This window comes from Eleutherodactylus coqui, chromosome 6, assembly GCF_035609145.1.
Source record: "Eleutherodactylus coqui strain aEleCoq1 chromosome 6, aEleCoq1.hap1, whole genome shotgun sequence".
Lineage (NCBI taxonomy): Eukaryota > Metazoa > Chordata > Amphibia > Anura > Eleutherodactylidae > Eleutherodactylus > Eleutherodactylus coqui.
In genome coordinates this window covers 145,411,783-145,433,049 of record NC_089842.1, presented here as the reverse complement: position 1 = coordinate 145,433,049, position 21,267 = coordinate 145,411,783, and the positions used below count along the sequence as shown (strand labels likewise).

Below are 21,267 nucleotides of genomic sequence, written 5' to 3'. Positions count from 1 at the left end.
CAGTTTGGCACGTGCGCAGAACCCGGGGTAAGGTCTGCAGATATGATCCATGAGGGGAGATGAAACAAACTTTTTTTTTTCTTTTTCTTTTTACAGTTTTTTAAACTTTTTAAAAACTTTTATATGATCGTTGTTATCTATTGGGTACCAGCGATCATGTGACCGGAAACCGCATACAGCGGCTCCCGGTGACAGCTCCCTGCTCTAGGCTACTCATATTAGCCGGGAGCAGGGAGCTCTTATATTTCCCAGGCTTCCTGGCCTTCTGCGCACGCCGTAATGATGTCTTGCACGCATGTGCAGACACTGGTGTCAGGTCCTGAAGGACAAGAACACTGCGGGACATCGTGGAGGACAGGGGTGAGTATTCTTCTGTTAGGGGAGCTGAAATGTTAACTTTTTTTAACTTTCTATTGACTTTAGGTGGAGGCCGCTTTTCGTGGCTGGAGGCCGCTTCCTTCGGCCCCCCATGACAGCTCCAGGATGTCGGCTACCTTCGGTAACCGCCAGCATGAAGCTGTCATGTCCAGAGCCTGCAGGATGTAAAAAGGCAATGGCGTGGTCACTAAGGGGGTAATCATCTGTTTGGTATTTGTTGTATGAGAAAAGGTATTTCTGTGGAAACCAATAGGTTGTGTAGCAGAAGAGAAAACAGCAGCTCGTGTTGGTGATTTTATATAATGATGGAAATTCTCTATGATAAACATATGCACTTATAACTACACTATTATCATCTTGTCTCATCTGTTACAGAATCCCTGTAAAAATGTGCTTTGTGAGCCTCTGGCATGTACCAAGAAGGGTGCTACTGTCGAAACTAGCTACTGGGCTAATCAATGTTGCCCGCACTATGCATGTGGTGAGTCTTTCTATCATAATCCCTAAGGTAGCTACAAAATAGAGCTATATTGAGACCCAAGTGTATGTGGGGCTGGATTATATGAACGGTACATGTGGCCCATGCTCTGGATCCTCTATTACCTTGAGGACGTCGGGGGGGTCTCTATTTTGTAGTAATCAATAAAAAATAAAGAGGCAAAGATCGCTGCACGGGATATCAGTCATTGTAGTGGGCCTAACTCCCAAATACCCCAACGACTAACTGTTATTCATGGGAAAAGTTTAGGCTGATTTTGCCTTATGGCCCTGTAATCGTAGCCAATGATAAACGATAAACTGTTCGCTTTTGAGAAAAAGGACAATGAGGGACGGCGCTCCACCTACTGAAATGCAATTCTCAATTACAAGAAGGAATAACAAAGGACTTACCCAGTGTAGGTGGATGGATCCCTGTAATAAGGACCCCCCACCTAACACCTCCACGTCCTAGTAAGCGCTGAATATGTGATGAAATCTCCTCTCTCCAATCCAAAAAATATTGAAATGGATGCACAGAAGCAAGCAAGGATCTGTTGCCTCCCCCGATGGGGGTGCGACTAAATAAGTAGAAAAACCAAAAAAACAAAAAGGATCAAATTGTTCGCTTTTGGTCATCGTTCATTTTATGCAGGCATAAAAATCATCGTTGGCTCGTTCACTAATCGTCCGGTTTAAATACCAATTGTTCAGTCATTCTCATTCACTTATACAGCAATTGTGAACAGCTGAATGATTTCTCGTTTGCATAGGCCAATGTTGTGTCTGCCTGTATAAACAGGCTGCCTGAGCGAACTCTGACATTATTACTAATTCAAACAACAATCAGGAAGGCTAAACAGACTCTTAGGTCTCTTTCACATGCACATCATTTTAGCGCTTCGATAGCCTTGCTAAAAAATCGTGGCTATTGGAGCGCTAAATCGTGCGAATAAATTAAGCTGCATCGATTTTTCGCGATTTCACCTAGCAGGCTGCAGCGACTTGCAAGGCACTGACGCCCGAACCCATGAAATCCCTCAGCCGCCAGAAAAATGAAGGGTGTGCCCATGCGGACGAAGGGGAATCCCGCAGTGTTAAACTCCCTCCACTTCCTTTTTTCTGCCGGCGGGGAGGGACCTGTCATTGTTTAGCAGCGCTCAGCTGCCAGCCGGCTCCATAGACTCCCATAGGAGACTATGAGCCGCTGGTGCTGTGCCGTCAAAAAATAGGACTTGTTCTATCTTTTGACGAAGAGAAATCTCAGCGTCAATAAAAAAATACCATAGGCTCTTTTAGACACGATTTTTTGACATGCCTACTCTGCGTCAAAATGACGCTCATGTAAAAGAGGCCTTACACTTCTTCTGTATTGCCTGTTGCAGAGGAAACATGGTATTAGATACCAGTTTGGATCTAGGTGCTACTTACTGGTTCCTTACTCTAGCTCATACATCCATTAAATATGGCAACATGTATACAGTCAAGGCTTGATTTGCCTCCCAGAAGATTCCAAGTGGGTCCTCCCTCTGACATAATAATGGACCCCAAAGGTGCAGCAGACCTTTAAAGATTTATATTCCTAATACATTTGGGGTTGTAGCTAGTGATGAGCGAGCATACTCGCTAAGGGCAATTGCTCGATCGAGCATCGCCCTTAGCGAGTACCTGCCCGCTCGGGAGCAAAGTTTCAGCTGCAGGCGGGAAGTGGCGGGGGAGAGCGGGAGGAACGGAGGGGAGATCTCTCTCTCTCTTTCTCCCCCCCCCCCCCTCCCCTATGCTGACTGCCGCAACTCACCTGTCACCCGCACCGGCAGCCGAACCTTTTCTCCCGAGCGGGGAGATACTCGCTAAGGACAATGCTTGATGGAGCAATTGTCCTTAGCGAGTATGCTCGCTCATCTCTAGTTGTAGCACAATATTTCTTTTTTGTGTTCTCCTGTGCTGACGATATATATTACAGAGCTGTTGTATGGATGGTTTTGCTCCCACTATGTTTTGTAGATCTAACAGTTTACATTGTCTTTCATTACAGAATGCAGAGACCCTTGCAGTCCTATTCCTGTATGTGAAGATGGCAGCCCACCATTCACAACTCAGGACCTAGAAAGCTACTGCTGCCCAGAATATGAATGCCGTACGTAACCAAAGAAATCCTGAATATGAGCGACTCCAATGTCAACAGAGTTGAATGAGGTGCAAATTTGCATTTTATAATAATTGAATTAAACTATTTTGTGTTTTTTGAACAGGAATTCCCACAACACCAGCGACCATACCTACTACAAAGGTATGGCCTCTTCTTTTCCAAAACTGTTTCTTGCAAATTTACATTACTTGCCATATCTTTATAAATGATAATGAATGAAGTAGTTTTGTACTGTGGTTTCTCTATAATGGGTGTCATAAATCTGGAAAAAATTGTTCTTAATGCCCCTGGCTTCCTGTGTAACAGCTTCATTTACACCTGATTGATTGCAGTATAATACAGATAAATTGGACTCACTATTTGCATGTACTTCTATTATAGGGAGCGTGCCAGGGTGTTAGCTGCGCTTTTGCAAACTGTGAGGCAGGTTTTACCCTGGTTGAAGTCCCTGGAGATGACCAATGCTGCAAAAGCTTTGTGTGCAGTAAGTTGAAATCCAATTTTTTATGGACCCTATTACAAGTTAATGAAAAGCTATAACATTGTTGCATATTTAAAAAAGGGACAGTATGGTTTCCTCTTTAATATCTCATGGCAATGAGAGATTGTCAACACCAAGACCCTTCCTACAAAAGAGAACTGACAGAGGGACCCTCAATCATAGTAGGGTGGCCATTTCTAACATCGTCCCTAATTCAGTTAGTTGTATTGATACAAATATATAATACATTATTTATAGCGTATATAAAACATTATATTGTAAATTGGTGGAGTGATCCCCTCGGGACATGTGTGTATTTTTTTTGTATCTTTCCCTTTAATACCAGCAATGACTTAACTATCACCAAAACTGCTGCCACATAGAACACCTTGCAGAGGTTCCTACGTGTCTGTCCGTTTTTCTTTATACTGTATGAGTCTTGGAGATGTGTAAATACAATATGTTGACTTGGAACATTATGGTGGTTAAGTGGCACTACTGTTTATTAGGTGTTGTCATTCACATTCATTTATTGTAGGGATCTGGTGGTTTTCCTCTAGATTGGTGTAGGTTGTCTACATGCTCAAGCTAGGATGGTGATGGGGAAGTATGGCCTCGGTAGTCATGCCTGGTTGGGAGAGCCATGTCTAAGTAGGTCAAGTAGGTGAACAAGAATGCAAAAGTGTGGGGATGCTATATTGTTCATGTTGGCAAAGTTGCAGGATCATAAATGAAATTACCCAGTACTGGTGTATCTTGATGCCATTGGAAGCTAGGGCTTGGATGCGGGAATGCCCCTGTCACTCCCCTTGCTCCCAATAGGCTGAAATCTATCGCGGGACACTGTGTATACAGCTTAGGCTGCCGTGGACAGTTAGAATTAGGGATTACTTTCCTTTAAGGGCTCCCACTCACTGGCGATTTTTTTTCCTTTGCGTTTTGCGTTTTTTCTGAAGAGCAATTAGAATTGAATGTGTTCCTGTCCACTTGCGTTTTTTTTTTCAGTCCGTTGCAATTTTTAACATAGGAACTGTCAGTTGCATATGTGTCCTTATTTTTCTCTTAATGCACCCATGAATGTCAATGGAAATTAACGGAAAAGGCGCGAAAAAGCCGCGGAAAACGCGCGGAAAACACTGCGTTTTTCACGCACGAAAATCGCAAACGCCAGTGGGTGGGCGCCCTAAGGCTTACATTATTAGTTGTAAATACTTGCATGTTACAGGTGTAACATGCAAGAATTTACACTTAATAATGTACGGCTAGCGCAGTGGTGGCCCCTGAGCTGGGAGAAGTTTTGAGCAGCAGTGGGGCCAGGAGACGGGACATCAGGGAGCTGGGACAGCGCAAGGCATGACAGAATGGAACCAGAACAGCGGTGGACACAGAGGGAGCAGCAGAAGCAGAGAAGGCCCAAGCCATGGAGTGCCCAAGCTCTCATGTGAATGCTTCTATAGGAACCAATTGGTTACTATAGAAGCGCTCTTTTCACAGGCCTCTGAAACTCTAAAATAGCGCCCATCTGAAGTAGGCCTTAGACAGACTCTTGAAATCGAAAGCCACCATTTCCACTGTGGGCTGTAACTATACCAATGTTCAAGAATTGTTCCTCTCACTAGAGAAGACTGAGAATAGATAAGAGAACATTTTCTTGGGACTCATCCAAAACTGTCTTACACTCGGCTTACAATATTACCATAAATTATAATATATGCACTAGAAATCCCATATATAATGAAAGCTCTTTGAGATGTCCATCGAACATTGCATTGAAAAGTGGTCTTCTAGGGAGCTGGTCTTCTCAAAAAAGATGCCCAGTATGCATAATATATGCTGGAACTCAAAATCCATCTTTAAAAAAATCTGGTCTCCATAATGGGGTGCTCTTCTCAAAGAGGTGGTGTTCTGGAAAGGTTTCAATGTATTAACATATTGCTATTGCTAATTAAATATGTGCTGCAACTGGCATCAGTAACTAGTAGATATAGACTCCGTGAGAAGTCCTTGTATTATAGACTATTTACGATGATGTTATTTCATGTAGAATTGATTATGACATAATGTCCTTATGTTGTTCTTCATTTCACAGTACCCCCTGCAACAACTGTAAGTTCCCAGAGGTTTCATTTATTCTCTATTCTTTCTCCTTCTTTTTTGTCTAATATTCCTCTACATAATATTTACATTTCCAAGCAATTTTATATTCCTTGTAGCTTTATACAATAGTGTGTTTAGGAATAAAAATATCTTAAATGAAGAAATTAAAAAGGGTAAAGATAGCTGCACTGAATATCAGTCATTTTTGTGGGGCCAATTCCCAAAATCCCAAGTGACCAGCTGTTATTCCTGGGGAAAGCTCAGGCTGACCTTGCCTTACACTTTTGCATTTCCTGCTGCAAGCAAAAACATGGTATTAGGTGGCAATTTGGGTCTAGGTCCTACTTACTGGCTCCTATCTTTGGCACATAAAGGGAGTACTGAGCAGCCAGGGTTTGGCCTACCTCCCAGAAGATACCATGTGGGTCCATGCTCTGATGTAATAATGGGCCCCAAAGGTACAGCAGGAGAGAACCCTGTTTGAAGCTGATCTTGAAGCCAATCACTTACCGCTGGGGTCTGTTTCTTATTGGATGAGTCGAAAGTAGCGTGTAATATTTTGTACATCCAGTGTGTACAATGATAATCAAGATTACAGAGTATTAAAAAAGGTCAGTCATGGCACTGGCAGAGCCATGACTTCTGGGTTCTCGGCCAAATCCAAGGTGATGTTAGCATGTCACCCTGCACCATGTGACAGGTCAAGTGGCACATTCGCACTCTCATTCAGCGCTGGACACCGAGGGAGTAACATCTACCTCTGGTGCCAGTGCCGATAAGCTAGCTGGGCTGTTTTTTAATCCAGTCAGCCTATCAGTTGTAAAATTAGGGTAGACAAACCATCATCCTCTTACTTCTAAGAACGTCGGTTATACTATGTTAACTGGCCATACACGGTGCCAGAGAGTTCTCAATAGAGATTCTCAGAAACCCTGTATTTAGTTTTAGCCTAAGTTGTACATTAGGTTTGTTTGACTTAGGCCTTTATTGTAAGTAATCACCGGTGCGGTTACCCGTTTTGGGGTGGGTGTTCAACTCGAAGGACAGGTCCATTTCAGATAGCTCTGGTTAATTTGTATCTTCTATTTGTCACCTTCAGTTGTGTAAACTAGTTGTACCAAATGTGAACATAGACATGCACGTATTCTGTATAAATGTAAGGTAGTCCAAAGAAGCCCAGTCCAATTCTGTATACAATATAACTTTTAAGCACAAAGTCTTCATATGTTTCAGTGAAAATTTGTGAGGGTCAGGTTACCAGCATTTTTCTTTGTAGACAAGACACATTTAGTAAGATAGTAACATAGTATGTAAGGCCGAATGAAGACAATGTCCATCTACTCCAGCCTGTTATCCTCCTGTGTTGTTGATCCAGAGGAAGGCAAAAAAAAACAAGAGGCAGGAGCCAATTATCCCTTTTGGGGGAAAAATTCCTTCCCGACTTCCTAATAGCAATCAGACTGTTCCCTGGATCAACCGCTAATAGTTCCTACATGCCTGTATACCCGGATTAACAATTAACCTAAGATTTATATCCTGTAATATCCTTCCGCTCTAGAAAGACATCAAGTCCCCTTTTAAACTCCTCTATGCATTTTGCCATCACCACATCCTCAGGCAGAGAGTTCCACAGTCTCACTGCTCTAACAGTAAAGAACCCCTTTCTGTGATGGTGATGAAAGCTGCTTTCCTCTAGACGTAGTGGATGCCCTGTCGTTACCGTCGCAGTCCTGGATGTAAACAGATCATGGGAAAGATCCTTGTATTGTCCCCTCATGTATTTATACATCGTTATTTGATCACCCCTTAGCCGTCTTTTTTCTAGAGTAAATAATCCCAATTTTGATAGCCTCTCTGGGTATTCCAGTCCCTTCATTCCATGTATTAGTTTAGTTGCCCTTCTTTGAACCCCCTCCAGTACTGTAACATCTTTCATGGGCACCGGTGACCAGAACTGTACACAGTATTCCATGTGGGGCCTGACAAGTGCCTTATATAGTGGGAGGATAATGTTCTCGTCCCTCGTCCCTATACCTCTTTTAATGCATCCCAAGACTTTATTAGCTTTTGCAGCAGATGACTGGCATTGGTTACTCCAGTTTAGTCTATAGTCCACTAGTACCCCCAGGTCTTTTTCCATATCACTTTTCCCTAGCAGTACCCCATTAAGTGTATATTGGTAACATCCGTTTCTCCTGCCAATGTGCATAACCTTACATTTTTCAACATTGAACTTCATTTGCCATTTTTCTGCCCAAGCCCCTAGCTTATCTAGGTCCGTTTGTAGCCGCACATTGTCCTCCGTTGCATTGATTGTATTGTATAATTTTGTGTCATCTGCAAATATTGATATTTTACTGTGCAGTCCCTCTATCAGGTTGTTGATAAATATATTGAACAGAATGGGGCTCAATACTGAACCCTGTGGCACCGCGCTAGCGACAGTGGCCCAATCAGAGTATGAACCGTCTATTACCACCCTCTGCTTTCTTTCTCCGAGCCATTTCTTTACCCAGATACACACGTTTTCACCAAATCCAAGCTGTCTCATTTTATATATCAGCCTATTATGTGGCACGGTGTCAAATGCTTTAGAGAAGTCCAGATCAATAGACTCTCCCAGGTCCAGCCTAGAGCTTACTTCATCGTAGAAGCTGATCAGATTGGTCTGACATGATCGACCCGTCATGAACCCATGCTTGTGAGGAGTTATTCCGTTGTTCTCCTTGAGGTGTTCTTCGATGGCATCTCTCAGAAACCCTTCGAATATTTTTCCCGTTACTGAAGTGAGACTTACCGGCCTGTAGTTACCAGGCTCACTTTTTGTCCCCTTTTTGTAAATTGGAGCCACGTTGGCAATGCACCAATCCAATGGTACAACCCTGGTCTTGATAGCATCCACAAATATTAGATATAGCGGCTTAGCTATCACGTTCCTTTAGTACCCTTGGGTGTATTCCATCTGGGCCTGGCGATTTATCGATTTTAATCTTCTTTAACTGGTTCCGCACCTCCTCCTTCATTAGGTATGAGATATTTTGTGCAGGGTTCATTTTATTACCCTGCATCTCATGTGGCATTACCTTTTCGTTTGTGAATACGCTTGAAAAGAAACTATTTAATAGATTTGCCTTCACTCCATCATCTTCAATGATTTCCCCTGCATTATTCGTTAAAGGGCCAGTGCTCTCGGTGCAAATCCTTTTGCTGTTAATATTATTGAAAAATAGTTTCGGGTTGTTTTTGCTCTCTTTGGCGATCAGTCTTTCTGCCTCCTCCTTAGCAGTTTTGATCTTATCTTTGCATACTTAGTTTTTTTCCCTGTACGATTTTAGCGCTTCTTCGCTGCCTTCTTTCTTTAGTAGTTTGAACACTATCTTTTTTTCGTTTATTGCCCCTCTTACCGTTTTATCGAGCCACATTGGTTTCCTTTTACTTGAGTTTCTTTTATTTTTAAAGGGTATGAACTGCTCACATGAGGTGATTAGGATCCTTTTAAACTTTTCCCATTTGTCCCCTGTACTGATATTTTTGAGGATGTTGTCCCAATTAATGTTACCGATAGTTATATTTTAATATTAAATATTTAATAATTTTATGTAATATTTCTATTTTAATTTACAGCTTCCACCGACTACAGTGGTAAGTTCCCTTTATGTTAACATCAACTAACTAAAAGTGGTTATCCAGCTGAATAAAAAATTGTTTTAAATAGGCCCAAAAAGCTGCAAAATAATAAATAAGTCACACTTGCCTCACTGATCTTCACCTGTTATGATTTTGACGTCTCTCAGGTTCCTCACTGGTCTCTACTATCTGTTACTTTTGGACGCAGACATATGATTTCAGTGGCAATAACTTATTGTTTCAATCAGTCGGACAACCATCTTAAGGGCTTCTTTAGACTAACGTGATTTTCTCATGTTTTGCGGCCGTGAAAATCAGCCGCAAAACATGACAAAATGTAACCATTGATTTGAATGGTTTCATTTTCACTAGTTGGACTTGCCCTATCTTTCTTGCACACAGTTTTTCAACTTGCGAGAAACAATGGTGCAGGACCTTTCTTCCTGCTTTGTGCTAATATGCTCCGTAGCGGCGAGCGTATTAGTGCACCCGCCCGTCTGTTTAAGCTCTAACAGTTAGCCAGTGACTAATTTAGTCCTCACATGTTTTCTCCTGTTACTTACATGAGTATTTGGTTCTCTTCACCTAGAAGCTTTGTGATGAGTCCAAATGTGCCGTTGCCAACTGCGGTGAAGGCACAACAGTGATCGTGAAATCTAACCCAGATGATGAGTGCTGCCCTATCTATGAATGCAGTAAGTAATAGCTATTAAAAATGAAAATAAATCTTATTATTTGTATAGTGCCAACTTATTTTGAAGTGCTTTCAAGTAATTTACTTATTACCCCCCTCCAACACACACACAACAAGTGGGGTACTGATTTTACTGACCTCGGAAGGAGAGAAGGCTGAGTCAACCTTGAACTAGCTACCTGAACCATGCGAGGATAGAGTGAGAGCTCAGGACTGCATTTCTGCTGCCCTAACACTCTGCGCCACAAGAGGCTCTATTCATTTGTGAATTCCTTTAATATAATGAAACGTAGTTGAATATCTTGAACAAAATTGGTGACTCTCTCCATTCATATTCACAGTTAAAGGAATTTGTATGAGAAAGCCAGTGTCACTCTTGATCATTGGCACTATCTAATATTGCAAACCAGTTGCATTCAAGTAAATGGGTCTGAACTGCAATATCAGATACAGCCTATAGACAATTGAGGCGCTATTTCCGGGTAAAATAAGCTTTTCCTTTTGTTTTGTTTTTAACCCCCTCCCTACAGAATACCCCGAGCTCTGTTCATTTTACAGGAAAAGGACTTTACAGTTTTGCATGAAGAGTGTTTATTCTACTTCAAACAGCTGTATGGCCGATTCTATCAACATGTTTTTAGTGCCATTTTAAAGGCAAAAAGTTTGTCTATAGCACCAATAGAACCAGAGCTGCAGCTGTTTGAAGTGAGGTTGGGAATACTTAAATTTAGTCTGTATGCAGAGCAGAGGGGGCCAGCGTGGACAATCTGTCCCTCTGCCTTAAGGAAGGAGTAACATGGACTTTTGTTCATGTTATCACCCCCACTCCCCCTTATCAGAGAGAATATTCCCCCTTAGCAGAGAGAATATTTGCTGTCTGATTGTCACATCTAGGGGCCTTTTTTCCCAGAAAAAGAATTAGAAGATAAACACTTGCTCATTTCATCATTTCTCTACACCCTTAAACTCGGATACTGCAGTCACTGCTGACCACGGCATCTAACTGTTTTTACAGAAAAACTGTTTTTAAAAAGTGTTTTACCCTTACACAAGGCTTTATATTATTGAAAAATGAAAAGAACAAAAAAATATACACATAATTGGTATCACCACATCCATAGCAAGCCTTGCTATAAAATACTACATTACTTATCCAGCATAGTAAATCACATAAAATCCCCCCAAAAAAACTAAACAGGAAAATGCCAAAATAGCCATTTTCTGTTCATCTCACTTCCCCAAAACAGGAATAAAAAGTAATCAAAAAGTTGCATATACCTTAAAATTGCATAAATAAAAAAGTCATTCTGCAAAAAACAAGCCCTCGTACAGCTCTGTCAGCAGTAAAATAAAATGTGCTCTGGTCTTGTAAATGTGGTGACAAACACAAAGTCTTTTTTAAAAAAGAGTGTTTATAGTGTGCAAAAGGAGTAAAACATAATAAAAACTATATCAATTTGATGTTATAATTGTAATGACCGTCGCATAAAGTTAATATAGTATTTATGCCACATGGTAAATGCCGTAATAATACATTTCAAAAAACAAATGTCATTGTAATTGTATGAGACCTTGTACTTTGCTTCCTGTAAATACAAGGTCTCATGCAATAACAATGACAAAGAAATAAAAAGGACCTTTCTCACGGCACAGAATTTGTCTGCAGGACACAGCACAGATGCAAAATTGGTCAACTTGGGCTCCTGCACACGGGTGGATTTGATTTGCGGAATCCGGAACCGGCGGCTGCCCCTGGGTTCCGCAGCAAATACCACCTGTAGCCTCCTATGGAGACCCTCTGCTTCCTGCACACGAGCGGAAATTTCCGCTCGTGGCAAAAAGATTGCAGCATCCTCTATTCTGTGCAGTTTTCCGCACCGACGGCTTCCATTGAAGTCAATGGAAGCTGTTTTTCCCGCGTTCCTTCCGCAGTGAGCACTGCAGAGGGGTCACGGGATTCGCGTAATCACCTAGCGACAGCGCCGATTTATCTGTACTGCGCACGCTCACTGGCTGGGCACAGGGTCGGATCCTGCAGCGGGATCCCGCATGGCAGAAACGACACTGTCGTATGCAGGCGGCCTTAGAGTAGATTTTCTATTGTTTTTTATTTAATTGCAGAATTACATCTCCGGTATGTTAGAAATCCTCAATGACGATTCCATAAGACATCCTAACTCTGTAAAAAGAAACTTTTCTGCTGCAGAATTTAAAATTGCGGTTTTGAAGTGAAGACACGCAGATTTTAGCACGTGCGGAATTCAACCTTATGATGCATGAAATGTCCGTGCGGACAAATTCTATCCCGTATGAAAAGCCCCCAAAAGTTATGACTGCTGGAACACAAAAAGGGAAATGACTTATTCATTCTTTAGGCTAACATTAGTTCTGTCACTACTGCGTTAAAAATGGACTTAAGACGACTGAGGTCTGTGCCAAATATTTCTGCATAAGTAAAAAATCCAAAAAATAAAAGTGACATTTTTGGGAAGGTGTGACTGTTAGGGGTTAATCTCATCAGCCTGTATTTATGGAGCTAATCCTGTTAGCAGTTCCAGTTGATTATTCTGCTCACAGATCTGCTGTATATATTTTTGATATTCGCACATATTAATCAAAATTATAATCTTTACAGTCTCATGAATTTTCCAGAATTTCTTTGCAATCTGTATAAAACAAGCGGGGAGTATTTTGTTCACATTGACTTACCTTTTTCTTGCAGGAGTCATAACAACACCCGCTCCTGTGTCAACCACACCATTTGTAAGCATAATCCACAGCTTCCTACTGAATCACATGTCCTATAAATGTTGTCTGCTGATAGTCAATGGCCATAACCATATCATTACAGGACGAGTGCAAGAACATTGTGTGTAAAGTGGAAGAGTGCACCAAGCAAGGAGAAATCCAAATGTTTGTCGGTTGGGAAAACCAATGCTGTAGAGACTACGAATGCTGTAAGTCAAACTACTAATGACGACCTGTCCATCCATCCGTGCGTGAGTGAGTGGGTTTGTGAGTGACTTACATGCTCTGCCCCTGATCACATGACGGTGACGTCATCAAAGGTCCTTAATCCCTAGTAAGAGAGTTACATGCTCTGCCATTACATGGCGGTGACGTAATCACAGATCCTGTATGCACATGGCTGGTGTCCATTAATATTCCATAGCAATGGAGGCCGCAGGGAGTTTGCAGTCCACCTGTAATCTGCAGAAGAATGCAGGACCTTTGATGACACCACCGTCATGTGATAAGGGGAGGAGCATGTAAGTCATTCACTCGGGATGAGCATCACCATCATGTGATCAGGGGTGGAGCATGACGGTTATATCGTCACAGATCCTTCATCTCCAGTCCTGTGCTGCTTCTGATCCCTGTTGTATGGGATGAACAATGAATGTAGCAGCGTTATGTGTGTGACGTGCATTGAGCCACCAGAAGCATTGGTACTATCATTTACTAATAATTACTAGTCAAAGTACTAATGACCACTTGTCCGTGAGTGAGTGAGTTAGATGCTCCACCCACTTGTCCGTGAGTGAGTGAATGCGGGGACGAGTGTCGGGCATCGTTTGCTCCACATTCGGCACGACTAAATGGGCCTTTACAGTTTGTCGCTTGTGATAAAAGAATCACTGTCCAGATGCTCTCTTGATCAGTCTCCAATTGCGCAGTCAGTAGCACACGGGCATTTTGGAGCTGCACTAGCAATTATTATGTGTCTTGCAGATTGTTGCTCCTTCACTTTTACACAGCGTTCTCCAGTGAGTTCAAGGGGATCTCATTGCCTCACTTCCCGGATGTTGAGCTCTTCTTACACCCAGGAGTGTGTTCCACACTGCCCTCCACTTGTTCTCCTCTACTGGCCACGCTGCCCTGCGGAGGTCCGCACTCTCAGTCGGTCTAACCAGAAGGATTTCCCACAACACCTGCAATCTCTGCTCGGCTACTGTGTGGCAGCAAACCATTCCTTTTATAATCCAATCAGTCCATACTCTTCTGGGCATGCTCAGTTCAAAGTGTCACAAAAATTGTCGTACGGGCTTACTTGTCGCATCTAACATTTGGTTGGCATGGTGACCAGTTAACCCCTTTTGGGAAGCCCTTTACAGTTCCATAAAAGCAGAGAGGTCCAAGTTGAGGACCACTGCTTTAGACAACACATTGGGTTTGGATAATTATAACCGAACGTAATTAGAAACGATTTACAACCATTGCTCTTACAGGGTGCCAGCCGTGCAATCCACCACCTTATTGTGATGGAGAAATCCCAATTATGAATATCAACCCAGACACCGAGTGTTGTCCAACCTATGAATGCCGTAAGTACTAAACACAACTTTACCGTTTTTGATGATCCACCTTAACATTTGTTCCTGTTATGAGGCAAATTCTCTTATGCGTACCATTTTATACGTAAGCAACCAACCGATGACTGTTCTTCATTTCAGCTGCCCCTACTACTCCTCACACAGTAAGTAAACCGATATTAGGATAACACAGTTTTACTTAGATATGCTTGTTATAAGGATACCATATCTCTCATAAAGCCTAGCTCTACTTAGACACTGAGGTTTTGCCAGCAGTACAAAACTATAACTATATACCATGTACCAACATTAGTCTGATTGGCCGCTTATTGCTGAACCAGGAAAGAAAAGAAAAAACATTGATCTTAAAGGGACGCTCCACTTAAATCAATTATTAGTGAAATCTAATTAGCACTGCATATGGAATAACGGGACTACGGCAGGACCTTTTTTTAACCTTCCCTCTAGCCAGTACAGTCCCAGGTATGTCTGATATTTTGTTTGCCGTGGAAAAACTGCCTAAGAACCATTTTTTTTTCAATGAGGTTGTCAGACAGCAAGTCCACAGCAATTAGTCTTCCTCAGATTACTCATGTCTTCAGCACAGACAAGGAAGAAGAAGAATGAAATAAATGATCTAAATAGGATTCATTTTATGCAGAAATAAATGCCAGTAACATCAAGATTAGTAATATTACATACTGTCTAGTCATTACCATGGACTACTGTTGTCATCACAGCTGAGGATGGGCCAGATTTATCACCGTGCCTCATACAGAATGACAAATCTGGCACATTTCTAGACTGTCTAGTCTAAAAGTGCTTTTACCCGAAACGATTATCATTCGGATTTCCGCGATCCAACGAGAATCTGAACAATTGTTGTTCAGTGTAAATGCATGCAGCGACTAAACGATGAATGCAGGAAACTGAACGACATATCGATCCATGTAAACAGGCAGTCATTCACTTATCAATGACTGCCTTCTTAATGTGAATGGAGGAGAATGGGCCGGGACGATCCCAGACCGTTCAGCCTCCATTCAGCCAGCGATGCTCATTCATGTGTAAAAGCATAGGAATGATTATCGCCCAGGATGAGCTGTCGGGCATCGTTAAACAGTATTAGTAAATCTGCCCCATTGTTTCCTACATGCACCTGTAAAATCGTAATCCTTGTTTTTCATGAAGTCTTAATGAAATGCAGTAGTGTTTTCAGATTGTAGTTCAACCTCTGAAGAGAATATAAAAATAAAAACAATCAGCTTTATTGTCCACTGGATAGCAGAAGTGATTCATTGTCATGTGTATATTGTCTGAAAGTCTTATGTCTTTTCCCAGGAACCTGTTACTACAATCATCAGCAGCACAAGTAGGGTAGGTCAAGACTTGTTATTTGTATAGCGCTAACTTATTCAACAGCACATTCAGGTAATTTATTACCCCACACCAACCGCGGAAGGATGAGTCAACCTTGAGCCGCCTACCTGAATCATGTGGGGATTGAACTCACAACCTTCAGGTTGTAGAGCGATAGCTTAGGACTGCATTTCTGCTGCCATAGCACTCTGTGCCACACGGGGCTCTGACAATGTACTATTAACATTTTATAGCAGACAGTATGAGCAGTAGTAACAATATAGGTGGACATTCTGGCTTATTCTTCTATATGATATTAATATACAGAATCCCTGTGAGGACCGAGTCTGCCCACGGAAGGTCTGCAAGGACTATGAGAAACTGGTAACACAGATAAATCCATCTGACCCATGCTGCCCAATCCTTTCCTGCGGTAAGTATAGTTGAAAAACTATTTACAGGATATTACCTTTAAAACGTCTGTAGGTGTTCATTTAGGAAATGTTCACGTAGAGCAGGGGTGTCAAACTCATTTTCACCGAGGGCCACATCAGCCTTATGGTTGCCTTCAAAGGGCCGATTCGGAAACAAATGCAATCCCTTGTATAACGGACACCATAGTGGTGCCTGTTCCACTAATGACAGTGAATGGTTCCATTTGGTTACATTCATGCGTTCCATCAATGGTGCTGTTTTCAGAAGCTGTGGCAGTACCCCCTGACATAGTCACATAGTGTTGTAAATAACTGTGTATGAACACTGCCCTAGTAGTTCACTTATTTGTAGAAAAATCTGATTTATCCTGCAGCCGGTGATGTTCAGTGGCTTTACTTCTGTTAAGCTTATTCCCCTTTCCCTGTCATCAATAAAGTGCAAATCCAGCTTGGACCCACTCAGCCATGTCATGTCTGATGGTTTTGTTGATAGGGATATGCTCACTTAACAATCACAGATTTGTCATTGATTGTCTTTTTTCCCCTGAGCTCGTTACTAATTTAGCCTTGGTTTGGAAGACTGATTACATGACAACTTACATGGAAGACTGATTACATGACAACTTACATGGAAGACTGATTACATGACAACTTACATGGAAGACTGATTACATGACAACTTACATGGAAGACTGATTACATGACAACTATTGACAAAGAATTGGCCATAGATTGATTGGTGTCCTCTGCAGTAACCTCCATTGAAGCCCTTTTATCGTGTACCACGTAGTGTCCAAATAATACAGTCATACAGTGTTCTAACACTGCCAGACTGTCATCTACATACCACTGCCTAATCACTTAAGTATAAAGTAAGCTGCATTCTGTTAAGTTACCTTCCTGTAGGTTCGGGCATCAAGCATGGGATAGAGCGTGTAAGTTCATGGTGCCCAAGACGCTAAGGCCAGTGGTGCTGCTAATGCCAGATGATGCACCCTGTGCAACGGCACATACCTCAGGCCAATCCTGCAAGGAGGCTTACCAATGCTGTCTGTCTCCTCCTGCCATATTAATCAGACTTTTCTTTATCAAAATATATATAAGCATAGAACCCCTTTATGTAACTACAATACACAGATGGAGGTAAAATTGAATGACTATGCTGAGGATCTGGTGTTTCTTAGAAACCGGTTAGGGGTTCTCTAGAACACTGAGCTGCAAGGGAAACAAAAACAGCGCTTCCCTAGTGTGGGTATTGATTAAAATAAAAGAAAACTTCATTAAGTGGAGTGGCGGCACAAAACTTTGAAGGGTATATAACAGCTGCAGCCTTCACAGCCAGACACAGGTCCGTGCAGGGAGACCAAAGAGAGAAGATCAGTGCGGCTGTATGGGACAGTAGAGGCTGGAGTAAATAGTAGAACTCTTTATTGGGCTGCATGTTACATAGCCAAACTAGCTTCTTCATCAGGCCACTTAGAGAAGATGAAGAACAAAAGAAATGTGAACGTGTTGAAAGTGGAAAGAGCATCTGATGTCAGCAATCTCCACCAATCACTATGCGGCAGTGCCAGCTCTTAACACATATTTACATTTCTTTTGTTCTTCATCTTCTCTAAGTGGCCTGACGAAGAAGCTAATTTGGCTATATAACATGTAGCCTAATAAAGAGTTCTACTATTTACACCAGCCTCTACTGTCCCGTACAGCAGCGCCGATCTTCTCCCTTTGGAATGGTGTAGACCAAGTAAATGGGCATTAGTTGCAACCCTCTGAAGAACATGCACATATACAAGTATTGTCGAATAATGTTTTCTATTTTTATTTGTAATGCCAGCTTAAAAATTGTGTTTCTAAGCAACGCAATGCTTCTTTGTCAGTAGTGCTGGGGACACACACTGTTAGAAAGCAGAGCAGGGGCTGGATCTGTGTGTGGAGGTATTTCATGCAGTAATGTCACGCAGATCTTATCCCTTTGGTCTCCACTTCAACCCAGAACCCTTAGCTGAGAAATTTAGGATGATATGGTATATGCTGTATGCTAAGGAATGCTGGGTGCTTTTACGATTGTAAACCCTACAATATAGAAATGACTACATAGCTACATTTCCAGCAGCAGTAATCTTCAAGACTGACTGTAGTAGATGTCCTTGACAAAGATGTTAAAGAAAGAAAAAATAGTATTCTGTGTGGAATCCATTGTTAGCATTGTAATTCTGTTCAGTAAATATTTGAAATGTTTCTGTTTTTATATAGAATGTACTTGCAACACGATACCATCTTGTGCCAGTGACGAGCGGCTAGTAGCTGTGCCACAGAGTAACCAGTGCTGTCCCAAGCTCAAGTGTGGTGAGTACTCAGGAAAGAGAAAGTGATGGTCATTTTTTAACTCATTTTCCTTTTTGGCTTAGACTTTTAGGATTCATTTTTGCTGCTGATAGTTTTATGATGTGGTTCTTTTAAAGCTCTACTAAGTTTTGGAGAGATCCACTGACAATCTAATGGCTATGGGGCATAGTAGGCCGTCATCCTAGGACTGCAACATAGATCAGACAGGATGGATTTTTCATGTCCATTGCTATTATTAGGGATTACCATAGCAGTTCATCTTTCCTGCTTTATTTAGTAAAATGCTATTGAACCAGATAGCTGATGGCATTAAGACAGCTTAGAGTTGTCCAACATTTACAGCCACCATCAGATCAGATTACTTTGGAGATAGGTATTGCCCAAGACTTTGGATTCTTGTCGGTAGCTGATCTTTGATTGGATCTCCTAACAAATGAATATGTAGGGACACTGTCAGAGTTGGCATAGTATGACCATTGCTTGCCAACTACTCTTCTAAAACTCATGTTATACTTTGTTTTCCAATCCCAGAGAAGAAAAAGGATGAGTGCTACATTGTCCCCACCCAAGTGAATATAACATCTGGAAAATGCAGTGCCAACGTAAGTATGATGATAAACTCTTGCATTAATCCAATGACCTTTATTCAACATCATACACGCATTAAAAAGAATGGTACAAAAAAGCTGATTTATTCATACATGGGTTTGCATACAACAGCCAGACGGACATGAAAAGATAAGGTTTGAATGCACCTTACCGATGTGGGCACCCTTGGTGACACAGTAGATATCCAGTTGGAAGTCTAGTTCTGTCCAGATGCGTCCCGGCATATTCTGTATTATGGATTTCACTGCATTGGCGATACGTTGGTGTAGGTCATCTGTTGTCATTAATGGTGTCCACATTGAACATCTGTAAGGTGCATTGAAAACTTGAAGAGTTCTTCTATCTTCTCATGTCATTCTGGCTCATGTTAATTCATATAATAAAAAAATCGGTTTTACTTTTGCACCATTCTTTTGAATTACCCTGTATGATAAAGACTTAGAAATGTATATATGAATGTTAAATGGCATTTAGACTGATATTTTGTGGAATGCTTTTTGTAATGTAATCTGATGCTAAACATTATGCCTGAATTAACCGTATTGCTGAGATTGCTATTGCTCGTATGTACTTCATTGACACCCTTTTTTTCTGTTCAGGTCATATTAACTACTTGTAGTGGATACTGTTACTCCAAGACAAGCTATAGTAGCTTCTGGGTCCCAGTTTCCCAATATCGCTGCTGTTCTGTAACAGAAACCAGTCCTAAGACTTTTGAGTTGCCATGCCCAGATGGTACAAAGATCCGCCAGACAGTGCAAGAAGCGAAGCAATGCGGGTGCAACAGATGCTCCAAGGATCACGGAGGTGGATCTGGAAGCGGCAGTGAGAAGGAAGGGAGTGGGTTTGCGATGTGGTCACCTTTTGACATAAGAAATTAAATTTAAAGAACTGAATGTAATTATAGCATTTCCAGTGAAGAAAACATCACCAAAGCTGCTGCTCTAACCTCCGTATCATTTCGTAAGAGGCTTTTAATCTAAACCCATGATGGTAGATATCTTCCATTTTTACTTCTAGTGTAAAATACCATCGTAGTGCAGAATGAGATTTGTAAAATTGTAGTTTTAACAAGTATGGCTCTGTTAGAGGTGGGGGCTGAAAAGAAAAAAAACTAAAACCAAAAAATGACTGTGAGACTGTGCTTGGTAGATGCTTCTATTTGTAATCCAACCATGACAGCAGATCTGTGGAATTTCTCAGTAATTTCCAAAATAAAGGACATTTTTACAATTTTCTCTTTTTGCGATGAGTTTTTCATTACTTTTATGCTTGTTCTAGTATGGATGCATAGATCATTATAGCAAAAATACATCACTTGAAAAATAACCCATTGGAAATTTGTGTATTTGAGGTTTCCCTCAGCATTTTGTCGGGAAAAAAAGCAGCATTTTCTGTGGCAGTTTTTGATATAGTTTTTTGAGCCAAAGCTAGAAGTGGATTCAGCAGGAAGGAAAAGTAGAAGTCCCTTTATATGTCTTAATTCCTCTTGAATTGATTTCTGACTTTGGCTTAAAAAACTACCATGAAATTGAGGCTGTCATCTGTACAGTCATGTCAAGGAGATCAACCAACAGATTCTGGAACAGGAGACAGGAATAGGCTGAATGACATGTGGAACACAGAAGATTACATGCAAGACAATGTAACTGACAGTGGTAGAAACAGCGGTGAGGTCTAAGATCTTTCCCTGATCTGCCCCAAATGGACCTGCCTATAAAGCGGAGCATCTGCCCTGAAAAGGGCAACCCCACTTCAAGAACCTCTCTAGATTCCCTATATGTCCATAGGTGTAAGATGAAGGAAAGGAAAAAAGTGAGGACAGAGCAGAAAAGACAAATGAACAAGACGAGGTAACAGTTTGAGAGCAATGTCCATAAAAGCAAGAAAGAAAGGCACCCAAGAACACTCAGAAGCTCCAAGACACAAATCGTTAATCACTGAGCCAGATTAGTATACAACTGTATTACTGGCAATGGATAGCTCAGCCAGCCTATCAGTGCTATAACATAAGGGAGATGTTTCTCCCATGGATTCCATCTCGAAATGCCATTGCAAATACTTCGTGGAGCGCATCACGTGGTCCAACGCAGACGCCATGACATCCCACCAAACTCACACATACGCCCAAAACTTGTAGGTGCTAAAGGTGGCTTGACAGTGGCTTTTTTGAGTCAAACCACCCTCAAATACAGTGGTACCCCGGGATGCGGGTGCCTGAGTTTGCAAGTTTTTTTTACTTCCGAGCAGGCTCTCTAATGAATTTTGCTCTGATTTACGAGAAAAAAACTCGGGTTACG

At 41.6% G+C, this 21,267-nt stretch overlaps 1 protein-coding gene across 37 annotated transcripts in view; it reads left to right on the top strand.

Moving 5' to 3' along the window:
* LOC136632734 (otogelin-like) overlaps positions 1-20,204 on the top strand; it is a 157,463-nt gene extending 137,259 nt beyond the window's left edge. For all 37 annotated transcript variants that reach the window (XM_066607835.1, XM_066607832.1, XM_066607867.1 and 34 more), the window contains 16 exons: positions 754-859; positions 2,891-2,992; positions 3,108-3,145; positions 3,386-3,488; positions 5,575-5,591; positions 9,207-9,224; positions 9,799-9,904; positions 12,626-12,666; positions 12,755-12,860; positions 14,133-14,228; positions 14,358-14,380; positions 15,558-15,593; positions 15,903-16,008; positions 18,266-18,358; positions 18,890-18,960; positions 19,567-20,204. In XM_066607835.1, the coding sequence (XP_066463932.1) occupies positions 754-859; positions 2,891-2,992; positions 3,108-3,145; positions 3,386-3,488; positions 5,575-5,591; positions 9,207-9,224; positions 9,799-9,904; positions 12,626-12,666; positions 12,755-12,860; positions 14,133-14,228; positions 14,358-14,380; positions 15,558-15,593; positions 15,903-16,008; positions 18,266-18,358; positions 18,890-18,960; positions 19,567-19,848 (1,344 nt within the window). In that variant the 3' untranslated portion in view covers positions 19,849-20,204. The remainder of the gene's footprint in view (positions 1-753; positions 860-2,890; positions 2,993-3,107; positions 3,146-3,385; positions 3,489-5,574; positions 5,592-9,206; positions 9,225-9,798; positions 9,905-12,625; positions 12,667-12,754; positions 12,861-14,132; positions 14,229-14,357; positions 14,381-15,557; positions 15,594-15,902; positions 16,009-18,265; positions 18,359-18,889; positions 18,961-19,566) is intronic.
* The last annotated feature ends 1,063 nt before the right edge of the window (positions 20,205-21,267 follow it).